The sequence below is a fragment of the Ambystoma mexicanum genome, chromosome 9 (genome assembly GCF_040938575.1).
Source record: "Ambystoma mexicanum isolate Mex_15411 chromosome 9, UKY_AmexF1_1, whole genome shotgun sequence".
NCBI classification, from domain to species: domain Eukaryota; kingdom Metazoa; phylum Chordata; class Amphibia; order Caudata; family Ambystomatidae; genus Ambystoma; species Ambystoma mexicanum.
In genome coordinates, this window is record NC_090931.1 from 261,518,058 (window position 1) to 261,539,425 (window position 21,368).

Here is a 21,368-nt window from a genome sequence, read left to right on the forward strand (position 1 = left end):
CTGAAAATGTTCCATGGGTCCCGGCTTTGCAAATACCTAACCTACTGCTTGCCGGAGCCGGGTTTGGCTCTTGATTGGGGGCGGCTCCCAGATTGTGGATAAACCGTGCACGGAGGCTCTCGGATCAACACGGACACGTGAGTATCGATTGCAAGAAAAATTAGCCTTTAGTATTTTTATATAAGGTGACAGAATAAGAGGAGATACAGGAACCAAGCTCTCTCTCTCTCTCTCTCTCTCTCTCTCTCTCTATCTCTCTCTATCTCTCTCTATCTCTCTCTATCTCTCTCTATCTCTCTCTATCTCTCTCTATCTCTCTCTATCTCTCTCTATCTCTCTCTATCTCTCTCTTTCTCTCTTTCTCTCCTCCACATATGTCAACATCTTCCATTGTATAGTGAGAAAGATAAAAAAACAAAATATCGTGAGCAATGGGTCATCCCAAATATGGCCAGATGGCGGGTCTTTTGCTAAAGGAGTACTAGATCTTGTGGCAACATACCTATCTATCAAATACAAGTGGAAGCAGCTCCAAAATAGAAGTATTGGACCTCTGGCGTATGTTCGAAGAGGTCCCAATCAAGTCACAGCCTGCAGTGACAGTAATGCAAGACGAGGGAGGGGAAGAAAAGGGACAGGGAGAGAAACACAAAAGGTTGTACCCATTGTTAACTAAACCCGCTCAAAGATATTGTGAGCCACTGTATTTGCCAAGTGCACCCCCCACGTCGACAGCAGCACCCCCTGCCCCTTATGATCCTAAAGGTTTGTATGGGCCAACATGTGCACCCCCAGTACACCTGATGCATGGGGTTCCCTGTTTTCCTTGATGGCTTCAACACCCTAGGCCCAAATCTGTAGGTTGCCCACATGAACAAAATGGTCAGTGGCGAAAGGCTTGAGGTTACCAGTGGGTTACCCTTTTCCTTTCGCGCCCCCGGTAGGTGCACCCACACATGTGAGGTACCGTTTTCATCAGGACACCTGTGGGAACACGGGACGGTAGGCATGTGGTGTTGGCAGCATGTTTCGATGGGTGTGCTAAGTGAAATGTGCAGAAAATGCGTTTTTTTTTTCCCCCACATTTCAGACTTACTGGGTAATAAATTCTGGGCCGATTTGCACAAATCATACCTCTGTGGATTCCCACGGGTGTCCTCTTTTCAGAAATGCATGGGGTTCCCTGTTTTCCTTGGTGGCTTGGACACCCGAGACCCATATCTGTATGTTGCGCTTGTCTGGAGAAAGTGTGAAATTCAGGTGTGAAAACAGACTTGGGGTTACTTGTGTTTTAGGCTTTCCGCTTGGCGCCAATGAGTATGCTGGTCATATAGGAGGTGGGGCCATTTTGCAAGAGAATGTTGCGCCCGTCACATTGGCACACTATCAAAATGCACAAGGGTTGAACAATGAGCCACAGTGTGGTCACCCCCACCCAGGAAGACCCTATGGATTACCTATGGGCAGATACAGACAAGAAGAACAGGGTGACACCCGCCACATGCAAGAACCACAAGCACCACCACAAGGGGCGCAGCGTGTCGGAACCTAACCCTTTCATCACCACTGCTAATGGCGCGCCTGCACCTTTCTGGGGGACAACCATGATTGGGGAAAATGTTTTTTCCTTCCTGGGATCAAATGTACATCCAGATTAGGACAGCCCACGGAGAGCATGTGAGTGTCCAATCCTATCGACTACTCACCATCCAGACGAGGAACCACTGGTGGGGGCAGAGATAGGAAATAGACAGTTCATCTTTATGATGGACTCGGGCAGAAAAATCGTGCCTAATGGTAGGCCGGTTTCTGCTTCGGACCGGAAGTTGGAAACGCAAGGTTTTTCTGGGGCTGTGGTCACGGTTCAATACACTAAAGATTTGGACATTACAGGGGGGTTGCGGGGGTGGAGACAGTGCGCGCACCCCTATTGTGCCACGAAGACTCGCCAATAAATTTGCTCTGGAGGGACCTTCTTAGCAAGCTCAATATGACTGTCTCCTTTACTGAAGGAGGCATAGTGTATTCAACCCCCGGAATATGTCCCCTCAAAGCAATGTTATTAATTAACGCAATTGCAAATGAAACAACTGTCCGGGGAGTGCCTATTGATGCAGACATGTTCGTGTATGGAATACAGTTTTGTGCTCAGAGGCACAGCTCCACCTCACTGATGATGCCCAACAAGGCTGAAACATGTGTATGGAGTTGCTGTTGGTACTCTTGTTCAGAAGGGAATTGCCATAGCATTTCGGTGTTGTCCCGCCCAGGTGGGCGGGACAGACTGATATGCAAATAATTATTTCCCATCTGTGAAAGGTACAGTGAGCAAAAAGCAGATGACTGCGAACTCTCAAAGTGGTTAATAACAACTGAACAGGTCATCATTCCGTGTTCTTTCGAGAGAGGGGCGCCTGCTACCTTTTTTGTATTTTTGGCCAGAGTAATGCCTGGGATAACACTACAAGAATGGAGAATACCGTCCGACTTTGTCTTTCGCCCCTTAACTGCCCCCTAGGTAGTACCTGGGACCATATTGTCTTTAGATTTACAGGGTGTACAGGTATCGGCTCAACGCATTGCGGTGATAGGTTTGGACACGAATGGATGTGAGTGGAGAACAGTCCTATGCATCGATCCCAACATAGTGCTGCGCAATTTAACATATGAGGAGCTATTCACTGACAATGATGGCGAGATAATATTGGTGATTTGCATGCCCTGTGATATACTGGTTCAGCACAGACAAGTAACAAACCCCCTCATGGCCATTGTCAGTTCACCCCCAACATTTTTCAACAAAGACATGCAACAGGTACCCGCCAGATTATGGACAGCCAATTATCATGATGTAGGGCTCCTGCAAGGAGTGACACCTGTTAAAATAAAACTCAAACCTGGTGTGATGTTGCCCCGAGTAAAATGATACCCCCTGTCAAGAGAAGCAGAAGGAGAGCTAAGAGACCATACACACACACAACAGGGTATCATTGTGCCATCAAACTCACTGGGTAATACGGCCTTTTATCTGATTAAAAAAGCAAAGGGTGGGGCTTCGAGGATGATACAGGACTCAAGACCACTTAATGACGTCATACAGAAGGAGATTCCCCTTGTCCCAAATAGGAGTATAACGGTATACCGTTATAGATACCGTGAACAGCTTAATTGAACTATAATAACCATCACGTGTACCGTTTTAGGACCTGCAGTTATTAAGTGAGCTTTTCAATCTGATTTGGAAAGGCTGCAATAAGCAAGTGCTGCGCATTCTGGATCTTGCACTGTGGGATGTGGCGTTTGGCAGACAAGAGCATTGGGAAAGTGAGGCCACAGTAGTAAATGCAGATTTGATGCTTTGACCACTCTTTCTCTGTGATCAGTAGAGTCGGGTTAAAGATCAGCCGATTTGTAGTTTTCCCACCAATTTGAAAGATGGGGAACTACACATCCCAGAATTCAAAGGGGGGGGAATGAACTGGATGCCCTTCTGATGCATGTCCACAAAAAAACGTTAGCTCTGTAGACTGTATGAACACTGGGCCTATCAGTGCTTTGTGCTAGTATATAAACTGCCCCCTCCCCCCTACTGTCCGTGTAGATTTACACATTGGCACTAGAGTTGTTGCTTTGCTTGATCCTTCACCTGCCTTCTGCATATGGCACTGGACTCAAACGGGCAGTAGAGATTCAAAATTCAATTTGAAGTATCCAGAGCAATGGGGGTAAGATATTTCTCAGATCTATACTCGATTTGTGACATCACCCATGAAAGCATTTTTCAGTCTCGACTCACATGACAAGGGTCCTAATGCGGTCAGGCCTGGGGAAAATGGTAGTGATGGGGCTGTGGTGATGTGGTGGTCTAGGCCATATTTGTGCCGATATGTATTTTAACTTTGTCATTTTCAAAAGGTTTTTGTGCCACTATCTTTAAGAAGGTAAATGAACATGTATTGCAAGAATCAAGAAAGAAATCAACAGCGCCCACTGTACGATGTCCTGTTAGGATTACATGGTCAGTGGTGACTCCAACATCAGACCTTTATAATACACCAGGCAGATGGTAAATAAGCTATAGTGATTTGATCGATATGCAACCTTTCGGTGAGTGTGTGTTGGCTATGACATTTTGACAAAAGAAACACAATAAAATGGACTTTCAGACCTTACATGAGTGACTTTTCTCCCTTTAATGCGATAAAGCGTTATCAAAACAAACTTTTATGACTGATTCGCAGCGAGGGGTCATGATGCCCATGCCATGTGGTTCCAAAATAATGCAGGTTGAGGCCGATTTTCAAACCAATGACCTGTGACTGAGCAGCAAGCTCATTGCTCAAAATTTGCATTTTAACACTTCCACTAGTCACTCTTTCATTCAAGGCGATCAACGAGTGAGCGCCATGAAAGACCATATCGGCAGCCGCCTGGGATTCCTGGAGGATCAGCTAAAAATGTGCAGACAAGTTTCAAAATGTTGACAAAAGAAAATATCTTTTAAGATTGTTAACTCCACCTGCTACTCCGCGATAACCTTCTTGCCAAATGATGGTATATCATGGTTATCATACCGCCATAAAACCAATACTGTGACACCCCTAGTCCCAAATCCTGCATCCATTTTGTGCAGACTTCCAAAATCAGCCACAAGCTTCACAGTGGTAGACTTGAAAAATACATTTTTCTCTGTACCACTTGATCAAAGCTCCTAATATTTGACTTCCTTTACCCTGGAGGGAAAATATGAGCATTGTAGATTGCCCCAAGGATACTGCGAAAGCCCAAGCATTTTTAACAGAATACTTGTCATGATGCATGCCTCCAGACGTCAGTATCAGACCAGGCTCCCATGTGGACCTTTAAGGCCCCAAAACGTTGCCTTCCTTGAGTCGGTCCTGGCGCCGTTGGTGCCAAGCTCATATTATTTCCTCATGTGAACAAGGATTCAGTGAACATGGAGGCGCACATAGCCTAGTCTGGAGGAACTGAGCCATATAGTCTAGCTTCCAGGTTGTGGCTGGGCTTGGGAATACTTTACCTGGGACTATTTGATCAAGGCTATATAAACCACACCCAAAGGACGGAACACGCTTCGCGTTATTCTGCACTCCTGCAGCGTAACGCTCACCATGTCTACTCAGCTCCAGTTTACCCGGTCTTCAGCCGCGCCTCAGGAACCACAGACCCTCAGCACCTTTTGGAGAAAAGAAAAGAAAGAACCGCGGTTGTGTCCTTAACTGAGAAGCAGTCCATCCGAAACAGCCTTCTCGTCTGCCGTTCCTGGGAACCACTGCAGCTGCAGAAAGAGACACAAGAAGGGAGAGCTAATACTCACCCGGAGGCTACAGTCTTCCAGCAATCCATCAAAGCGGTTCATGTGATCGCCGCTCCGGAGACACACCGCACCTGCAGAAGAGAAAACGAAACATCCAGTTAGTTGCGCAAGGAAAAAAGAAACATTTCTAAATACATTTTGACGCTGCACTCTCGCGCTAACACTCACCTGCAGGAATACTGCGCAGTGTCGTAGTGAGGAGTCTAATTCTTCGCCTGGCACCTCCAAAACCACATCTGCAAAGGAATAAGCATAATAGTGAAAACTTTAGCAACAAAAGAACACCTAAGCAAAACTGATAACAAGAATCGATTGGTACAAAGACTCACCTACGGAGTCACAGCTGGTCTGGATTCCTCTACAGGCCGCAGGATCAGTGACGCACCTCGATCCAGAGAAAAGCCTATGAACATTAACGTGCCCCAGCATTCAGATGCAGGACTGAGAGCCCACCATTAAAAGACCTGAGGTGAGGCATAAGCACAGAGGGAAGTTCTAGGAGGTTAAGGGAGGTGGGAGTCTTGCCTGTCCAACGCAGCAGGTTAACATCTCCGTTCAACATTCTAGGCAAATGCCCACTCATGAAAGAAGTGAGACGGAGAAAGACACGTGCAGACGTTCATCGCTCAGCTTCGTGCGACGCCCCCGTGGAGATCAGGTGAGCCTACCAATACTACATGAAGACATTGGCAACATTGATGTCATAAGCACTGTGATACAATATGCAGATCTCTTAATTTGTGGTGAAAGTGAAGAACAGTGCAGGGCGGACTCTATTACATTGTTAAACCTATTGGCAGAAAACAGGTACAAAGTGGACATAGAGAAGTTACAGTATTGCTTAACAGAAGTGCTGTACTTAGGCCAGTTGATATCCAAGGATGGCAAATGAATACTACCAGACAGAGCAGCAGCAGTGCGGCCAAACTATTAGACCTTGCACTGTAAAAGAGATGCAAAAGTTTCTAGGCATATGCAATTATTGCTGAGCATGGATATTCGACTATGCAGCATACACCAGGGCCCTACTGCAGGCACTAAAAGAAACTGAGAGAAAACTCAGCACTCGCATGAACACAAGCGATGAACAGAGCCTTTGACACATTGACATATCTCATTTCAACAGCCCCAGTTCTAGCCACTCCAGACTATGAACGGGAATTTTCCCTGTTCTCACACTGTGCTGGGACCCTTATGACAGCAGTCTTGACTCAAAAGACCTCATTAGGGCACAAACCTCTGGCCTACGACAGCGGCACACTTGACGCTGTGATGCATGGACACTTTGCGTGCGAACAGGCCATTGCAGCCACCGCCATTGCTATTGAAAAAAGCGCCACCATTGTGATGGGCTGTTCAGTGACCTTGTTCGTAGAGAACTCTTTATTTGCAATTATTGAAAGATCTAAGTCCACACTAACAACACAAAGGGCAACAGCGTACAAAATTATACTCTCTAGCCTCAACATTCATGTATTACTCTGTAAAACGGTAAACCCAGCAACATTTATCACAGAGCCATGCACAGTGGAAGACGTGCAACAACATGATTGTGCCACATACGAGGGGCAGGGTGATGACATTCCTAAAGCAAATGAGAATGCCCTAGAGGAAGGCGAGGTGTACTTTGTGGATGGGTCAGCTTCAATTTGTCCAGAGACAGGGGAAAAACACGTGGGAACAGCAGTTGTCATGTTGGAAGATGGGGAGTATGAGACGATTGTGCAGAAACGGTTACCAATGCATTTTTCAGCGCAGGCAGCAAAACTTGTAGCATTAATTGAAGCATTACATGCGACAAAAGGGTGTGCAGTGACCATATACTCTGATTCAGCGTGCATGACCACAACAGTACCCGGTGGGTTGTCAAGGTGTGGAAGAAGGGGCTTCAGGAGAGCAGGCGGATCCCCACTCCAGCACGCAGTACTCTTGAAAGAACTGATAGAAGCGTTAGCAGAACCATCAGTAGTGGCCTTAGTGAAGTGTCCGGCCCATACCAATAATAATACGTCATATCATTGGGTAACACGGCAGCAGATGCTGCTGCGAAAGAGGCAGCATATTTTCAAAAACCCCAAAATAGCTGAGTATATACTGAAAGGAGATGGACAGGAGGAGAAAGAATTAGAATACAACTTGATGCCAATTTCCCAAATAATAGATTTGCAGAAAAATGACCATATAAAGAACAAGAGCTGTGGTCAAAGATGGGGTGCGCACAGTCCGCGACAGACATCTTGTGGTGCCAAGACAGCACAGGTAAGGTAGTGATGCCCTTAGAGCTTTTTACAGCTCACTTTTCAACAGTTGCACGTCCCTGCAGATACCGCAAAACAACACATAATATAGCAGATATACAGGAAGATTGGTTCGTCCCACGGCTACAGAAACACATAGCGAAAATGACTATTGAATGTACAACATGTCAAACCTACAACTGTGGGATGACTTTGAGAACACTGCGAGGGACATTGCCTTGCCCCATCAGACCCTTCTGTGAACTGCATATTGATTACGCAGACATGGGAGAAAGGTGCAATGGAGCAAGATATCTTATTGTGATGGTATGCCCCTTTTCACGCTGAGTGGAAGCGGGACCCTGCGCCCACCCAGACGCAAAATGTGCGGCAACATTTTTGATGAGAGAAGTTTTCCCGTGATGGGGCATCTGTGATGTCATACGCTCTGACAACGGGACCCACTTTGTAAATGACCTATTCAAGGAAGTAACGTCCCTACTAGGAATAAAACACAAGTTATGTTCCATTTACCACCTGCAAGTCAACGGATTTGTGGAAAAAATAAACTACCTCCTTAAAAGCAGATTGTCAAAGTTGCCACACCCTCAAGAACAACTGGGTGTATTGCCTGCCACTAGCCTTGTTTCAATTGCGCACACAACCAAGTAAAAACCACTTGTCACCACACGAAGTAGTGACAGGGAGACACATGCAAACTCCAATCTCTCCAATTGGGAGAGGATCTGACGCACGTAGAACAGCCACAGTCTTAGGTGAAGAGTTTAAGAATGATTTGACACAACTCACACTTGCAGTAAGAAGCATAGCAAAACAGGTTGCACCCCCCTTCACACGAGAAAGTGAAACTGATACCAACACTGCATTAACAGATGGCACAAACACACAGTTGTTGCCTGGTGACTGGGTGTACATTAGAAGTTACGTGAGGAGGTGGAATTCTCCAAGATTTCATGGGCCTTATGAAGTAGTGTATAGCACACCATCAGCGGTGAAGGTTGAGGGCCTAAAATATTGGATACACCTCTGAGATGTCAGAAAAGCACACAGCAGTACAATGTCAGAAGGTGAAGAGCAAGGACACACAAGCACAGCTGTACCCTAAGGGAAAATAAAATGAGTGAGCAAAACAGGACAGTGTTGCAAAAAGCCGGCAGTATATGAAACTATAGACTTATGAAAGTAACATGCAAAAGTGCTGAGAATAATAAGTATGAAAATGTTTACATAAGTGCACGATGTACCTATTTGATTATCTCCCTCTTCGTCTTTCATCAAAGTGCTTTTTTCTCTGAATTTCCTTCTCCCTCGTGGTCTGTTCTTCACTGCCTTCATTTATGACATCTCGTCCTTTTTCTCTCAGGGAAAATAAAAAGTCATTGATGTAAAAGAATGTCTACTTATATCTCACTCTCTAGGTACAGACATGGCAGAAAGGAAGGCCCTCAATAACAACGCCACGCCTGTAGTTGGCCGTAGGGGAAATATTAGTGCAACTAGAGCATACTCATGAGTGTGGCTTGTGTTACTGCAATCATGTTCTCAACAATATTACTATGTTTAGGACTGTATTTTTATTTTTATTTTTGACAGCATAAAAGAAGGGAGGGAGGGGGTCAAACTGATACGAGAAGGAACCCACCTAGTGTGGGATGGGTTTAAACTGATTTGGGCCCACAATGTTTCCACAAATCTTACCACTCTGCATAAAACATAACTGTTAAGGCCCCATTAGTTGACCACTCATTGATCGATACTGATGAGAATGAATTTAATATGTATAATGAAGACAGTCTAACTCCTGATGCGTTAATGTTGCCACGTGTTGATGTACAGACAGCCTTAGAACCTACCTCAAGTGGCAATTACATGCACTTTGAAACTCTCTCTCACCCCACTCGCCTACCCCACCACACAATATGGGCAGCCAAGTGACGAACAAAGTGCAAAGGTGGTTGCTGGCATTTTCCCCATTCACTACCAGGGGCTAATGAAGTTACATAATGACCTAGGGGGGAGTAGCAGGACAAGAAGAAGGGGGGGGGGCGGCGGAAGCAATATGATGCATACCATGGTCTTGGCCTAGATAGACCCTTGCCGTTCAGATCAATCTAATAGATGGTACGTCGACATGAGCACCATGGCTAAGCAAGCAACTAATGAGAATTGCTATGTGTGCTCGCTAATACCCCTCGGGAACACCTAAAATCCTAATACCCCAAGAAAGGCCTATTGCGGATGCCAAGCATCTTATTCATCTTGCACTGTGTCAAATTCGAAGTACCTTCCAAGCACACACCGTCTGGTTACAACTGCTTGAAAATGAGAACCTGCCACATCAAGCCTCAAGATGTACTCTGCATGAAGGAGCCGTTCTTTGTTATAACGGGGACAATGTTCGCAGTGAACCGATGGCAGGAAGAAACGGTGATGTGTAAAGCAGAAGCATTATGAGGACTGTCTGATGAAAAGTTCCAATGGGTCGAAAGGACATGCACTCCAACCTGGTCTCAGCACATTGCCAAACTAACCTGGGTAACAGCTCTCGAGAAACCAATTAAGATCCAACGTGAACTACAATACGAACTTAGTTTCCACAGAGAAGGAAAGGTGCCCATGGGTGCAAACAAACATTGCAACAAGACACTTATCCTGCCTGGCATGAAGAAAGGAACAGCAGCTTTAATGGACACTTACTGGGTATGCTGCAAACAGGCGTACTTGCACCTCCCGCCGTCATGGAGAGGTACTTGTGCACTGGCCACGCTGCATTCGGCCCTGATGGTAATTCCTGAGAGTCATATCTAAGGAGAGAGGGTGCTAGCCAAGATGTCTAGGGCACGCCAGTCAACAACCGAAGAACTCCCCCCCCCCCCCCCCCCCTACGTATGGCATGCTGTCGGAAGACCAGCTGCATGACAGTGTCTCAAAAATAGAGAGCCTTGAATTACATCTGCACAGACTCTTCTGAACTTTTCGCACAAATACCTGACAGATTTAAGGTTTTTACATCAGCAGAGACTTTTTTTGTATCACTCATACCAAGTATCCATGCTCGGGTGAGCGCCAAATTGCTGCAAATGTCTGCTGGGAACTGATCCAATTGGCAAATGACACTGAGGAAGGGTTCAACGTCATCAAGGTGGAACTTCGAGTCCTAAGGTTGATGACCATGCAGAATAGATACGTGCTGGACCTGCTGACCGCAATGGACGGCAGTGTTTGCCGAAAAATCGGGCGCGCATGTTGCACGTTCGTGCCTTCTGCCGATGCTGGCAGTGGGACGTTCTCAAACGTGATGGCCGCAGTACATGGTCTTGGCAAGAGGATGAAGAATGAGGGCGAGTACAGTCAAGCAACTGGTTCGATGCACTTTTTGAGTGGGTACCGTCGTGGCTTGGGACTGTTATGAAGCTACTGCTTCATAACATAATAATAATAATAAGAATTGTGGCATTCTTGCTGCTAATTTTGTGTGCCAGGTAGGGGTTCGATGCTGTGCAAAGTCAATTTCCTATAGCGCAATAATGATGGTGACAATGGGCAGCCCAGCAAAGGTGCCTCGGGTTGCAAAAGATATCCAAGTGCAAACAGTAGAGGACCCTGCACCTAAATATCGAATGACCGCGGTGTACAATACAGGGGAAAGGGTAGACAACCTGCATCGTACCACTAATAAAGAACCCTATGAATTAGAATGGTACAAGGAGGTATGGGTGGAACTGGATGGGGATGGTGGGTGCATTTACATGACTTGCACCCCTGATGAGTATGCAAGGAAGGACAAAGCCTTAGATCTGTCTGCAGGGCATGGATGCCCATCAAGGGGACCCCAGCCTGGGATGAAGCTGTGTTAGAGGCAGAAGAACGAAAGCGTTTGAGAGCCCTAGCATCTTTGTTACTTTAGATGTAATGAAAGGGGGTGGATGTATGGGAGGAAGGGTCTTTTTGACCCCCCTTCATTCTGTATGAAGTGAATCTTATGCTCATTCAATTGCTGTAGACATCCCTTGTCCGGGCTCCTGTTGACGGAGCGTGGAAGCCATTGCATGACACACATACACACACTTACTTTTTTTACGTCCCCAGACTCCATTTCTGTATTGATCCTGACTTCATCTTTTGCTAGGCTGCACAATGATTCCTAATAAGCCCTCTCCCCCATCTTCCAGTGTTGCGCAGTCAGCCCAACCAACCCCACCTCCTCCTCCTCCTCCCCTGTCTGCGCCACGGCCGCCCTGTTCTCACGGAAGCTTGGGCGCGAATTGTTGCAAACTGACACTGTATCTCTTCCTCTGAGATCACTGCCCTGTGTGTGACTGGCTTGCGTAAATCATGTGTCCCCACAAACATGCCCAAGCTCCTTCTAGCCCCCACCTTTAGAAATGATTGCCTGTGTAACCTTTGCGCCCCTGTGGTCCTTTTATGTAGCAGGCTGTGGGGCCCATCTCCATAGGCCACCCTAGATTGCCCCCAGATAACTAATCCAGAGTGATCATATATTCTCCCTGTACTAACACCTATCTATCCACTCGTTTGAACCATGTGGTGCTATGCAAATGAATCTCAGGAGGAGACTCTCAGATAAGGCACCTGGACCACCCTGTCCCCACTGAGGCCCATGTCAAGAATGTGCGCCTTTTACTACAATTTATAGATGAGCCTGGATTTTTTTAATAAACTTTGTCTTCTATTTATCATTGCATGTCAGTAATCACTGTGTAGTTTAGATTAGTTAGACGACTGACGGTGTGGACTCAGCCTGACCTTCACCCCTCCCAGATGAGCCCAGCTGACCCGCATGCCACAAGAAGCGACAAGTTCAGCACCAGCCAATGAAGCAGCACCGTCATATAGTGTATAGTGTATAATGTATTAGGTAAATGAGCCAATGAAGTGGCACCATGTAACACTTATAGAAATCGTCATCGATGATGAGAATTGTGGTTCAAATGTAATGTTTCTGTATTGTTGGCAGAGCGCTCTCGGAGCAGCAGAGTCCTCTGCACGCCTCACTTTATTATTCTATAAAGCACCCTTTGTTTTCACTCGCAATCCTTCTCCTGGTCTCATTCCCTACTGCGGTGTGTCCATCAGTGTCAATTTATTCTGTGTTGGAATTGTATTTTTGGGGAATGACCACTTTGACTGTCCACTGCTGATTGCCGTCTTGCTGTCAGGCTAGGGCCTGAAACCACCTTGTGGAGCAAATTTCTGACACTATGAACCAAGCATACAAATTTATGCATTCCCCTGCAGCTCTCCACATGCACGCTTCACACTATCCCTTAACTCGCCAAGAGTCAATCAGTCGGCAATAGCTAGTGGCGAGTGCACATTTCAAGGCTGGTAAACTGGTAATGATGTAGCAACTAGTAAGGCAGGGCGTGATCAATGCAGGTGAAACGAAAGATGCCTGTTGTGCTGCACATTTCTATTTGCTGTTTTCATGGCATAAGCAGGCTTTCACGAGCCAAAACTGCGGTTGCAAAATGCATGATGTAGCACACGCTTCATGCATCCACCTGAATATTTCTGCAAGTTTGTGTCTTTTTGCTGGCTTTAATGCTTAACAACTGCAAACCTATAGGACAATCTGAGGCTAAAACATGGGAATCCAACTGGACTTTCGCATCCAGTGTGGCATCCAACCCCTCAAAAAAACATGGTTGGTGGATTTCCCACCAATTCTGCTGTTTTCTTCCCTTGCAACATTTTCAGCAATTTCGCCCAGCCCTACTGTTTTTTTTCCCCATCAAATTAACATGTGTAATATAATCTAGAACAATGTTTATTTATCAAATATTTGGCACCTTGCCCTGTCGTGCCACTTTGATATATTGTTTGTCACTGAAGAAATTTCAAATTTGCTCTGTTAGACGCAGGTGGCGTTCCTTGATGTTGCTGCATGTTTTCCGGAAGAAGAGTGGAAACCATTGCACGAATGGCAAAAGGATCTTTACAGGAACGTGATGAAAGAAATTCACCAAGCCTTGATTGCCTTGGGTAAAGTTAAACTGGACGGCTTTATTCCTCATCAGTTTAATACTCTCCTGCTTACATGTAGTGTTTGTGCTATACTGATTCAACATATTGTTATACCAAAAAAATGTCTACCCATGGCTGCAAACCCCATTCCCAGTGCACACCCAATTCCCTGTAGATTGGACACCCTCAATACAAACAGTCTGGCTATAACTGCATGTTTAGATCTAGGATGGACTCTTCTTATTTCAGGACTCTGTGAATATAATTTATCTGTCCTTGACCGTCCGATGCTCTCAGTATTTCAGTGTGTAGGATAGCCTATAGGAAGATGGTGCTGATCATATCAGCTGATTGATTAGTTTAAAAGCAATAATGCATGAGATTCATGTTCTTGACGTGGCAGTACCTGATATGCAGTTAGAAGTACTGCACCGGGAGCTTGTCCCAAGACCTTGTACCTGAAGAGCATGGCCTAAGGCGTGCCCTGTACTAGTTAAAATAGATGATGATCCTCGAGACCAACTCTAAAAATTCTCAATGGAAAAAACTCTTAATAGAATTCCTGCTGCTCTACTATAGACTTATCGACGGAAGGAGCAGGTCATCATTGCGAGATAATTTGCCTCGGGCCATAATTTGAAGGGTAATTAACCCAAGCGATAAATATTCCTCACAAGGCTTTTAAGGCTATTGGCACATAGAGGTGATGTCAACATAGGATTTGAAGATGTGGTGGTTTAGTAAAAAAATGTGGTTTAATACAAAGTGAAGTAAATGGAAAAAAAGTTTAATAAATTAAATGTGGTTTTAGTTAGTAGTATTTAAATAACAAGGTAGTATTTATAAGTTAGGAATTTTAGCTGTAAGCTTGATTGAACTGTAACAGTCTTAAAAATGACATGGATTTGGTGTAAAATGTAATGATTTATCCATTGAAAAGTGAAAGCATTGTTCTCTTTTAGCTAGCTTTCATTTTGGCGCTTTCAATTGCATGTTTTCCACATTGAATGTTCAGTGAAAAAATACTAACAGAAGAGCGAGTGTCTTTAAAGAAATCTTGCTGGCAAATTTGCATTGCTGATTCTTGAATGCAGATAAACTGTTTCACTGTCCTCTTTAGCCTGTTTGGAATGAAGTCAATACCAGTAGTTATTGACTGCATTCTAAAATTCTGGTTGTCTCTGAGGTAGTCAGTTATCCACGTGCCACTAATAAAGTATGCTATAAAAATAATCGGTACTTGTGTTAAAAGAGCATTATGGTTGCAAAGCAAAAAAATAACCAACCTCCCTCAAATTCATCAATTCTGCATAACTATGGATGAATTACTCTGGATTTCCTCTCCCTGACTCACTCCTACCGTAAGCACACTTTAATAATACGTTTTGGTAAAATTTAAATGCACGCAATCCATGAAATTCACACATATATTAGTACAAGTTAAAATACATGTTTAATTAGAGGAAAAATAAACATGGATTTAAAATGTAGCTATTTCATACATTGCTTTAGAAGGGCTATGTAACAGGATACAGTAAAAAGAACGTGTCTACATTGCTTCCGCTGTAATTGATGATGAAATTAGCTGTACAAAAGTAAATTGAGAGCTGGTCCTAGTTTGATAAACTCACACATACAGGTGTTATTTCTGGCAAGCGCTTCCTGTCAAGTTTCCGGTGACTGGCAAGGGGAAGAAATTGCAGGCAAAGTTTTCAGCTAGTGGCCCGATATGGCTGTCCTAATATGTATCTGTTATCTTCCATCACCATATCCACAATTTAAGGGAAAGTAAGCCTATGCATTTTGCCCAAGTTCTAAATCTTTGCGCTTGGCATTGATCAAGGGTCAGAAGTGGCGTGGGGTCATTAAAGCAACCGTCCAGACCTAACTTGTATGCAAACCAGGAGATTTTTTGGGGCAACATCAAGAAGTCCAACGTTTTGTTAGAGGGATATAGGGTTCACACAGATTTTGCAACATAGCAATACGGTCCCTCAGAAGGCAATTCCAAGTTCTTCATTTAGTGTATAGACTGGTTCCATTGCTTCATTTAGTGTATAGACTGGTTCCATTGTTTTACAAAGAACTGCTCTCAAGCAGTGAACAATACAATTGGGCCTGCAACGGCACACAGTCTGAGAAGCCCCATAGACCCTGCCCCTTCATAAATGGTCTATTTTTTGCATCCTGCAACTTCATAATAATGCCAATGGGATGCCCTTGGAAACAGTGACCGGACTTCTCTGTAAGGTATGAGTTCCTTTGGTGAGAATATACTTTGGCCTCTTTGCAGTTTTGGGAAATGCATCCTTGCTTCACCCTCCTGGTCACAGGGTAGCAGGAGGTTGCAGCAAAACCAGGGCCAAACCATAACCAGCCAGTCAAATTCATGTATTGTCGCTTGCAAAAGTCTAATGAAAGTGGATGAGCCCACATTGACTCTAGAATGCGATGAAATATTTGTTGCATTGACGCTATCAAAGGCAGTTAAGTCTCTCTAAAGTCCTTAAACAGGAGATAATATTTTGTGACTGAATTTGTGCTACATAGAAGATGTAGAATATGAAGCACCAATGCCAAGGGCCAAGGGCCACAGACCTTTTTCTTTATTTTATTTTTAATCCAAAAGGAGGCCCACCAGTAATCCTCTGTTAAATCCGATTCAGCTTGCTAGTCCAACATGCTCTTACAAAATACTTTATCGATCTAGTGTGATAACTGCTAAGAGACTGCATTTTCTTTAACGAAGGCACTAAAACTAGAGTCTCTTGGCTATTGCTTCAACTTATCGGTTTTCTAGAAGGAAAGTGTTCAGATGGAGAATATGTATAAAATTCAATCTATTGAAAACGTAGTCCATTGAAACCTCAACCACTAGAAAAGCATGTTAAAAGCAACCAATAATTAATTTTTTTAAATTTAATGCGTATATTAGTTCATAAGAACGATTTCACATATACATGTATCTGTCTATCCAAACCATATATTTTCTTTTATTAAGAAAGTGTTTTCAGTTTACAAAGAAACTTTTTACAGTCTCCTTCTGATCGAACACAATTTTTAAAAGAAAAGAAATATTCAAAGGTAAACCAACAAATACAATCAAAACCAAACAGAAAACATGTTGCAGCTACCTTTTATACATGACTCCAAAAGCACCTTAATCCTAGATAACGCGCCACTCCTTTCCCCCTTGTTGTACAATCAATTTCAGTTCCTTTAAAAAAGAAAATTCTAATAGTTTGCTCAAGGCTAATTTCAAAACCTCAGAAGTAGTCGTAAGCCTATTCCATAGCAAGAATGTCAAAACTTGATCAATGGAGTGAATGAAGGGGCCCAATAATGTATTCCTTTCTTTTCTAAAGGCAGTACTTCTTGGCACTAAGTGAAACAAGGATTACATTTTTGGGTCGCCACAGGCCCGACGGCCACACAGTCCTTGGCAATTCCAGTTTGGGGCCAATGACTTCCATTGTTGGCAATACATTTAGCCGAAATTTGAAATGCCAATCTCTGTACTTTTGGGATGGAAATTTGAGAATGTAACGTCTTGGGGTGGACCTGTGAATGTAGTGTAGCTGTTTGTCCCTATACAGTTTCAATCTTTCCAGGTCTGTCACATCTGAGCTCTTGTCCCATTGCAAGATCTTATTCTTCTTTACATAATCAGAATCGGTCATTTTGATCCAGGTCTGCTCCTCAAAAAATCTTACAGCGTTGATGAAAGATTCTCAGAAAAGCGGCAGAATGCAACCTATTTGTTAAACATTCATATAGATGGAACCCCAGTCTAGGCGCATCTGCTAATGATAATTTATAAAGCAATGACACGCTGCGCTTCATATACTGGACCCACCATGATGGTTTGCCCAGCTCAAGACGAATAACACTAATTGGAGTCCATTTAGGAAGACCCAGGACTGCCCTACAGATTTTTCCTTCTAGGGAGTCTAGGAATTTTCGATTTTTAAATGAAATCCACACGCACCCATATACTAGCGTTGCAGTTACTTTTAGCTTATAAAGCTCAATTAGGGGTGCTAAAGAGAACAAACGCAACTTTCGCCCTCAGGGCCTTCATGGGGGTTATAGATGGCATTACCTTCTCCCTCCTATTTTCTTTTTGATTTTGAAGATCTACCAGCAAAATGTATGTTTACAAGTCATAATGATGGATCTCGAAGTGACTATTTTTTTTGCAACCACAAAGGACAGGAAATCAATAGAAAATGTAAAGTAATTTTGTCCAAGGATAGCGACCATTCAGCTTTGTTACATTTACATGTGATCTTTGATCGTATTAACCAAATGGTTATGTATTGAAAGGCAACCTCCCAACCAGCCATTGAAAATTTCACTGGGATAGAATTGTAGAAAGACACTATTTCGTCTCTTCTTGGAGACCATGGTGGGATTGAGAATTGGTCATTCACCACTGTTCCCCCGAGGAGTGATTGCCTTTGAATGTGGACCCCTGCTAAGTGGGACTAATCATTAACGTAAGTAATGATTATAAAACTGTATTTGTAAATTGGCTAAATCTTTCTTAATTGTGTAGCTAAAATCTGAAGTGTGAGAAGCCTGGAAGGTGGCCAACTTTGAGGAAGGGTATAAGAAATTGAATAAAAAGCAGGAAGGGAATATGTATTAAAAATGCTTGCAAGAATCCAAGGCGCTTCTGGGAACTTGTAGTCAATGGCCCCAAAAAGAAATGATGATAGGCCTTGAGAATGGGTATCACCAAGCATGGATTGAACATTTTAAGAACCTATGTCAGACCCAGAGACTTTCTGACCAAATGTGCAGTGCCATCTCTTTACAGGTTCCAATGCCGCAAATGCATCCTTGTTAGTATCTGAGGTATGTAAAATAATTTCCAAGTAACATTTCAACAAAAGCCCTGATCCAAATGTTAAACCAGCTCAATCTTTGAAGCTGTCTTATTTATGGGCACCTTTGTTTATGTAACACATGTTATTATTCCATCAGGACTTTCAGGAAAGAGACCAGTATTTGCCCAGCATTTAAAAAGGGTGACAAAAGGTCGCCCCTCCTGTTCGACACTATTTGGTGAAATGGTGCTTGCATGATTTATGGAGTGGGTTCAGAACAATAATAATATAATATCTGAAGCCCAGCTGGAGTTTCAGGAAGGGTTGCGTACTGAAATCCAGTTTCTTAAATTGCATATTTTAATTACTGGCATTACTGTACCCCACCACTCTTATTACCTATATAGCCATATCCATATTTTGCTTTTATCCTAATTATGTAGGGTAGCCTCACCTTGCCTACAGCCCATTTGTGTTACTCAGCCATATCTCACACTTACCCTATTTTTGTAAAACCTCCTCTCTCCTATTTACTAATATCATATGCCTACATGCAGTTAGCGCCAGCCAGACACATTTTGTTTTAAGCCTAACTGTGTCGGGTAGCAATTCTCTGCTGTTAGCCCAATTGTTATGTAGCCACACACTGCATTTAGCAAATGCAAGGACCACCCACGCGTTTTACTCAGATAGAATAAGTTTAGCCATGCAGTACTTCTCTTTTTTTCTAACTTCTTTTCATTAACCTTTTCATGTTTAAACAGCATTAAACACTTGCACTATATGGGCTCCCTTCGCCCGCCTGCCCCTGCCCCATGTCGTAGTTCTAGTGTTCCATATCAATCCCCTTTCAAAGGTCCCTGTCCTCCCTCCTACCTTTCTTCCCATCTCACCCATATTTTTAGGTATTACCCTTGCATCCCTCTTGTCCGATATGTTAATGTTGTCCGTGCTGCGGCAATTGTCCATGCCTGCCTCCCAGTTAGCAACTGTTGGCATGTCACCGGATCCTCCCTTGACCGCAAGGTCTCTCTTGACCACCATTCCTACAATTGCAATCCACTTGCTTTCCCATCTGGCCAATTATCATATAAAAGTAATGTTTGGGTTCCTTGGGGACTGTTCTGCCTAGGATTAGGGGTGTCAAGGTATTATTTTATGATGGTACGATAACCTTCTTGCCAAATGACGGTATCGCAGATGGAGTTAACCAATCTTAACAAATTTTCTAAAAGTCCATAAATTGTCAGATTTATCATCACAAACAAAACCAGGCACCCAGGGCCAGAATTGGGCTTTTCAACATACTTTCCACTGAAATGCCACCCCTTTCTTCCACCAAACACAAACCGGAGGAGGGGCGGGGGGGTGTCTGAGGAGGGGGAGGGGGAAGGGGAAGGGGAGGGGGAGGAGGAGGAGGGGGGAGGAGGAGGGGGGGGGAGGAGGGGGGGGGGGGAGGAGGGGGGGAGGAGGAGTTTTTAAGTGATCATTAAGGCTTTTAGCTCCCCCACTGGCTACTGGTGAAGATGAACATGTTGCCATCTTTATAACCTGCATGCCACAGATGGATGGAGACTGATGGTAGTATACACACTCTTTATGTTACAGCTTTAGTTTACTTGCGGGCCAAAAGGTGTTCAGTAATCACGGACATCTTATCCTTTGGTATGGCAGCAGAGAATACCCACAGAGATGAGTGAATTTCGCAGTGTGACTTATTAGAACCAGGGAAATCCCCCATTGTCATATGTTTAGCAAACATTATCCATTATAATTATATAAACCCCAAAGCCGCCAACCCAAAGTAAACCCTTTTCCTTCTTGGCACTGTATTTATTTTTCCTATTGCTAACATACTGATTTTGTGTTGTGCACATGTGGTTTATGGAATGGCATTAAAAACTGCTTGAACTGAAACTACTTGGCAGATGGCACATCCAACCGTTCTAGACCAAGACTGCGCAGCACTTGCTTACTGCAGCCTTTCCAAATCAGATTGAAAAGCACACTTAACGGTATAAACAATGTGACGGTTATTATTGTTCAATTAAGTGGTTCATGATATCTTTAACAGTATACTGTTATACCGTTACATCCCTACCTAGGATCCTGGTCATCCTGCCAATGACCCCATCCCATAGGGCCGAAATCATCCGGCATGCCCACAGCAGGTGCTAGAAAGTGCTCCCCGCGATTAAGGCACATGTCAGACTCTGCCATGGCCATCTTGTGGGGCCGATCCCTGGAGTAATATACTCCATGTCAAATTTTGTACTGGATCAACCTCATCCGCAAGGACATATTGACAGACCTCCCTTCGTCTGCCACCATCACCTCCACCCAATCCTCCCTCTCCAGGGGGCCTAGGTCCCATTCTCATTTTTCTTTTAACAGCAGCAGGGTTGGGCGGGGGCGGAGGGGCGAGAAGTTGTTGATCGTCCGATATAATATAGATATCCCCTTTTTTGGCAGGCCCTTTGTGAAAAGATTAATCTCCAACGGGCTGCGCTCTGGGAGGTCAAGATCTCCTCTGAATTGTTCCGTTATTGCATGTGCCAGCCGCATGTGTGTATGCTTCTTCTGAGCCCATCCCATATTTCTCTTATACCCCGCAAGGTCATTAAAACATTGTTTTCAATCATGGCTCCCACTTTAGTAATCCCTGCACTGCTCCATGTGTTGGACCCCAATTTCTGGATTTCCCCCAGCCCTGGGTTCCCCCACAACAGCTGGAGTCTGGTCATTTTCCCTTTCCAACCCATCGCTCTTGTGATGTTCTCCCTTATACACATCAGCCTCGTCCCCACCAGAGGAAGCTGCTCCCACCCCTGCCTACAATATTTGCAGTGGGTCTGTGCTTTACGTGGCTTCCAGATCTAGCCTTGTGTGTGGGAGGCACCCCCCACGCCAAAACAGCCAGTCATTCGCTATTATCTGGCAGCCCAATAATAC

General features: G+C 44.3%; 1 protein-coding gene across 1 annotated transcript in view; it reads left to right on the forward strand.

Moving 5' to 3' along the window:
* LOC138487941 (RB-associated KRAB zinc finger protein-like) overlaps positions 1-21,368 on the forward strand; it is a 219,711-nt gene that overhangs the window by 31,887 nt on the left and 166,456 nt on the right. Inside the window, exon 2 of the mRNA XM_069614586.1 lies at positions 13,476-13,602. Coding sequence (XP_069470687.1) covers positions 13,476-13,602 — 127 coding nt within the window. The remainder of the gene's footprint in view (positions 1-13,475; positions 13,603-21,368) is intronic.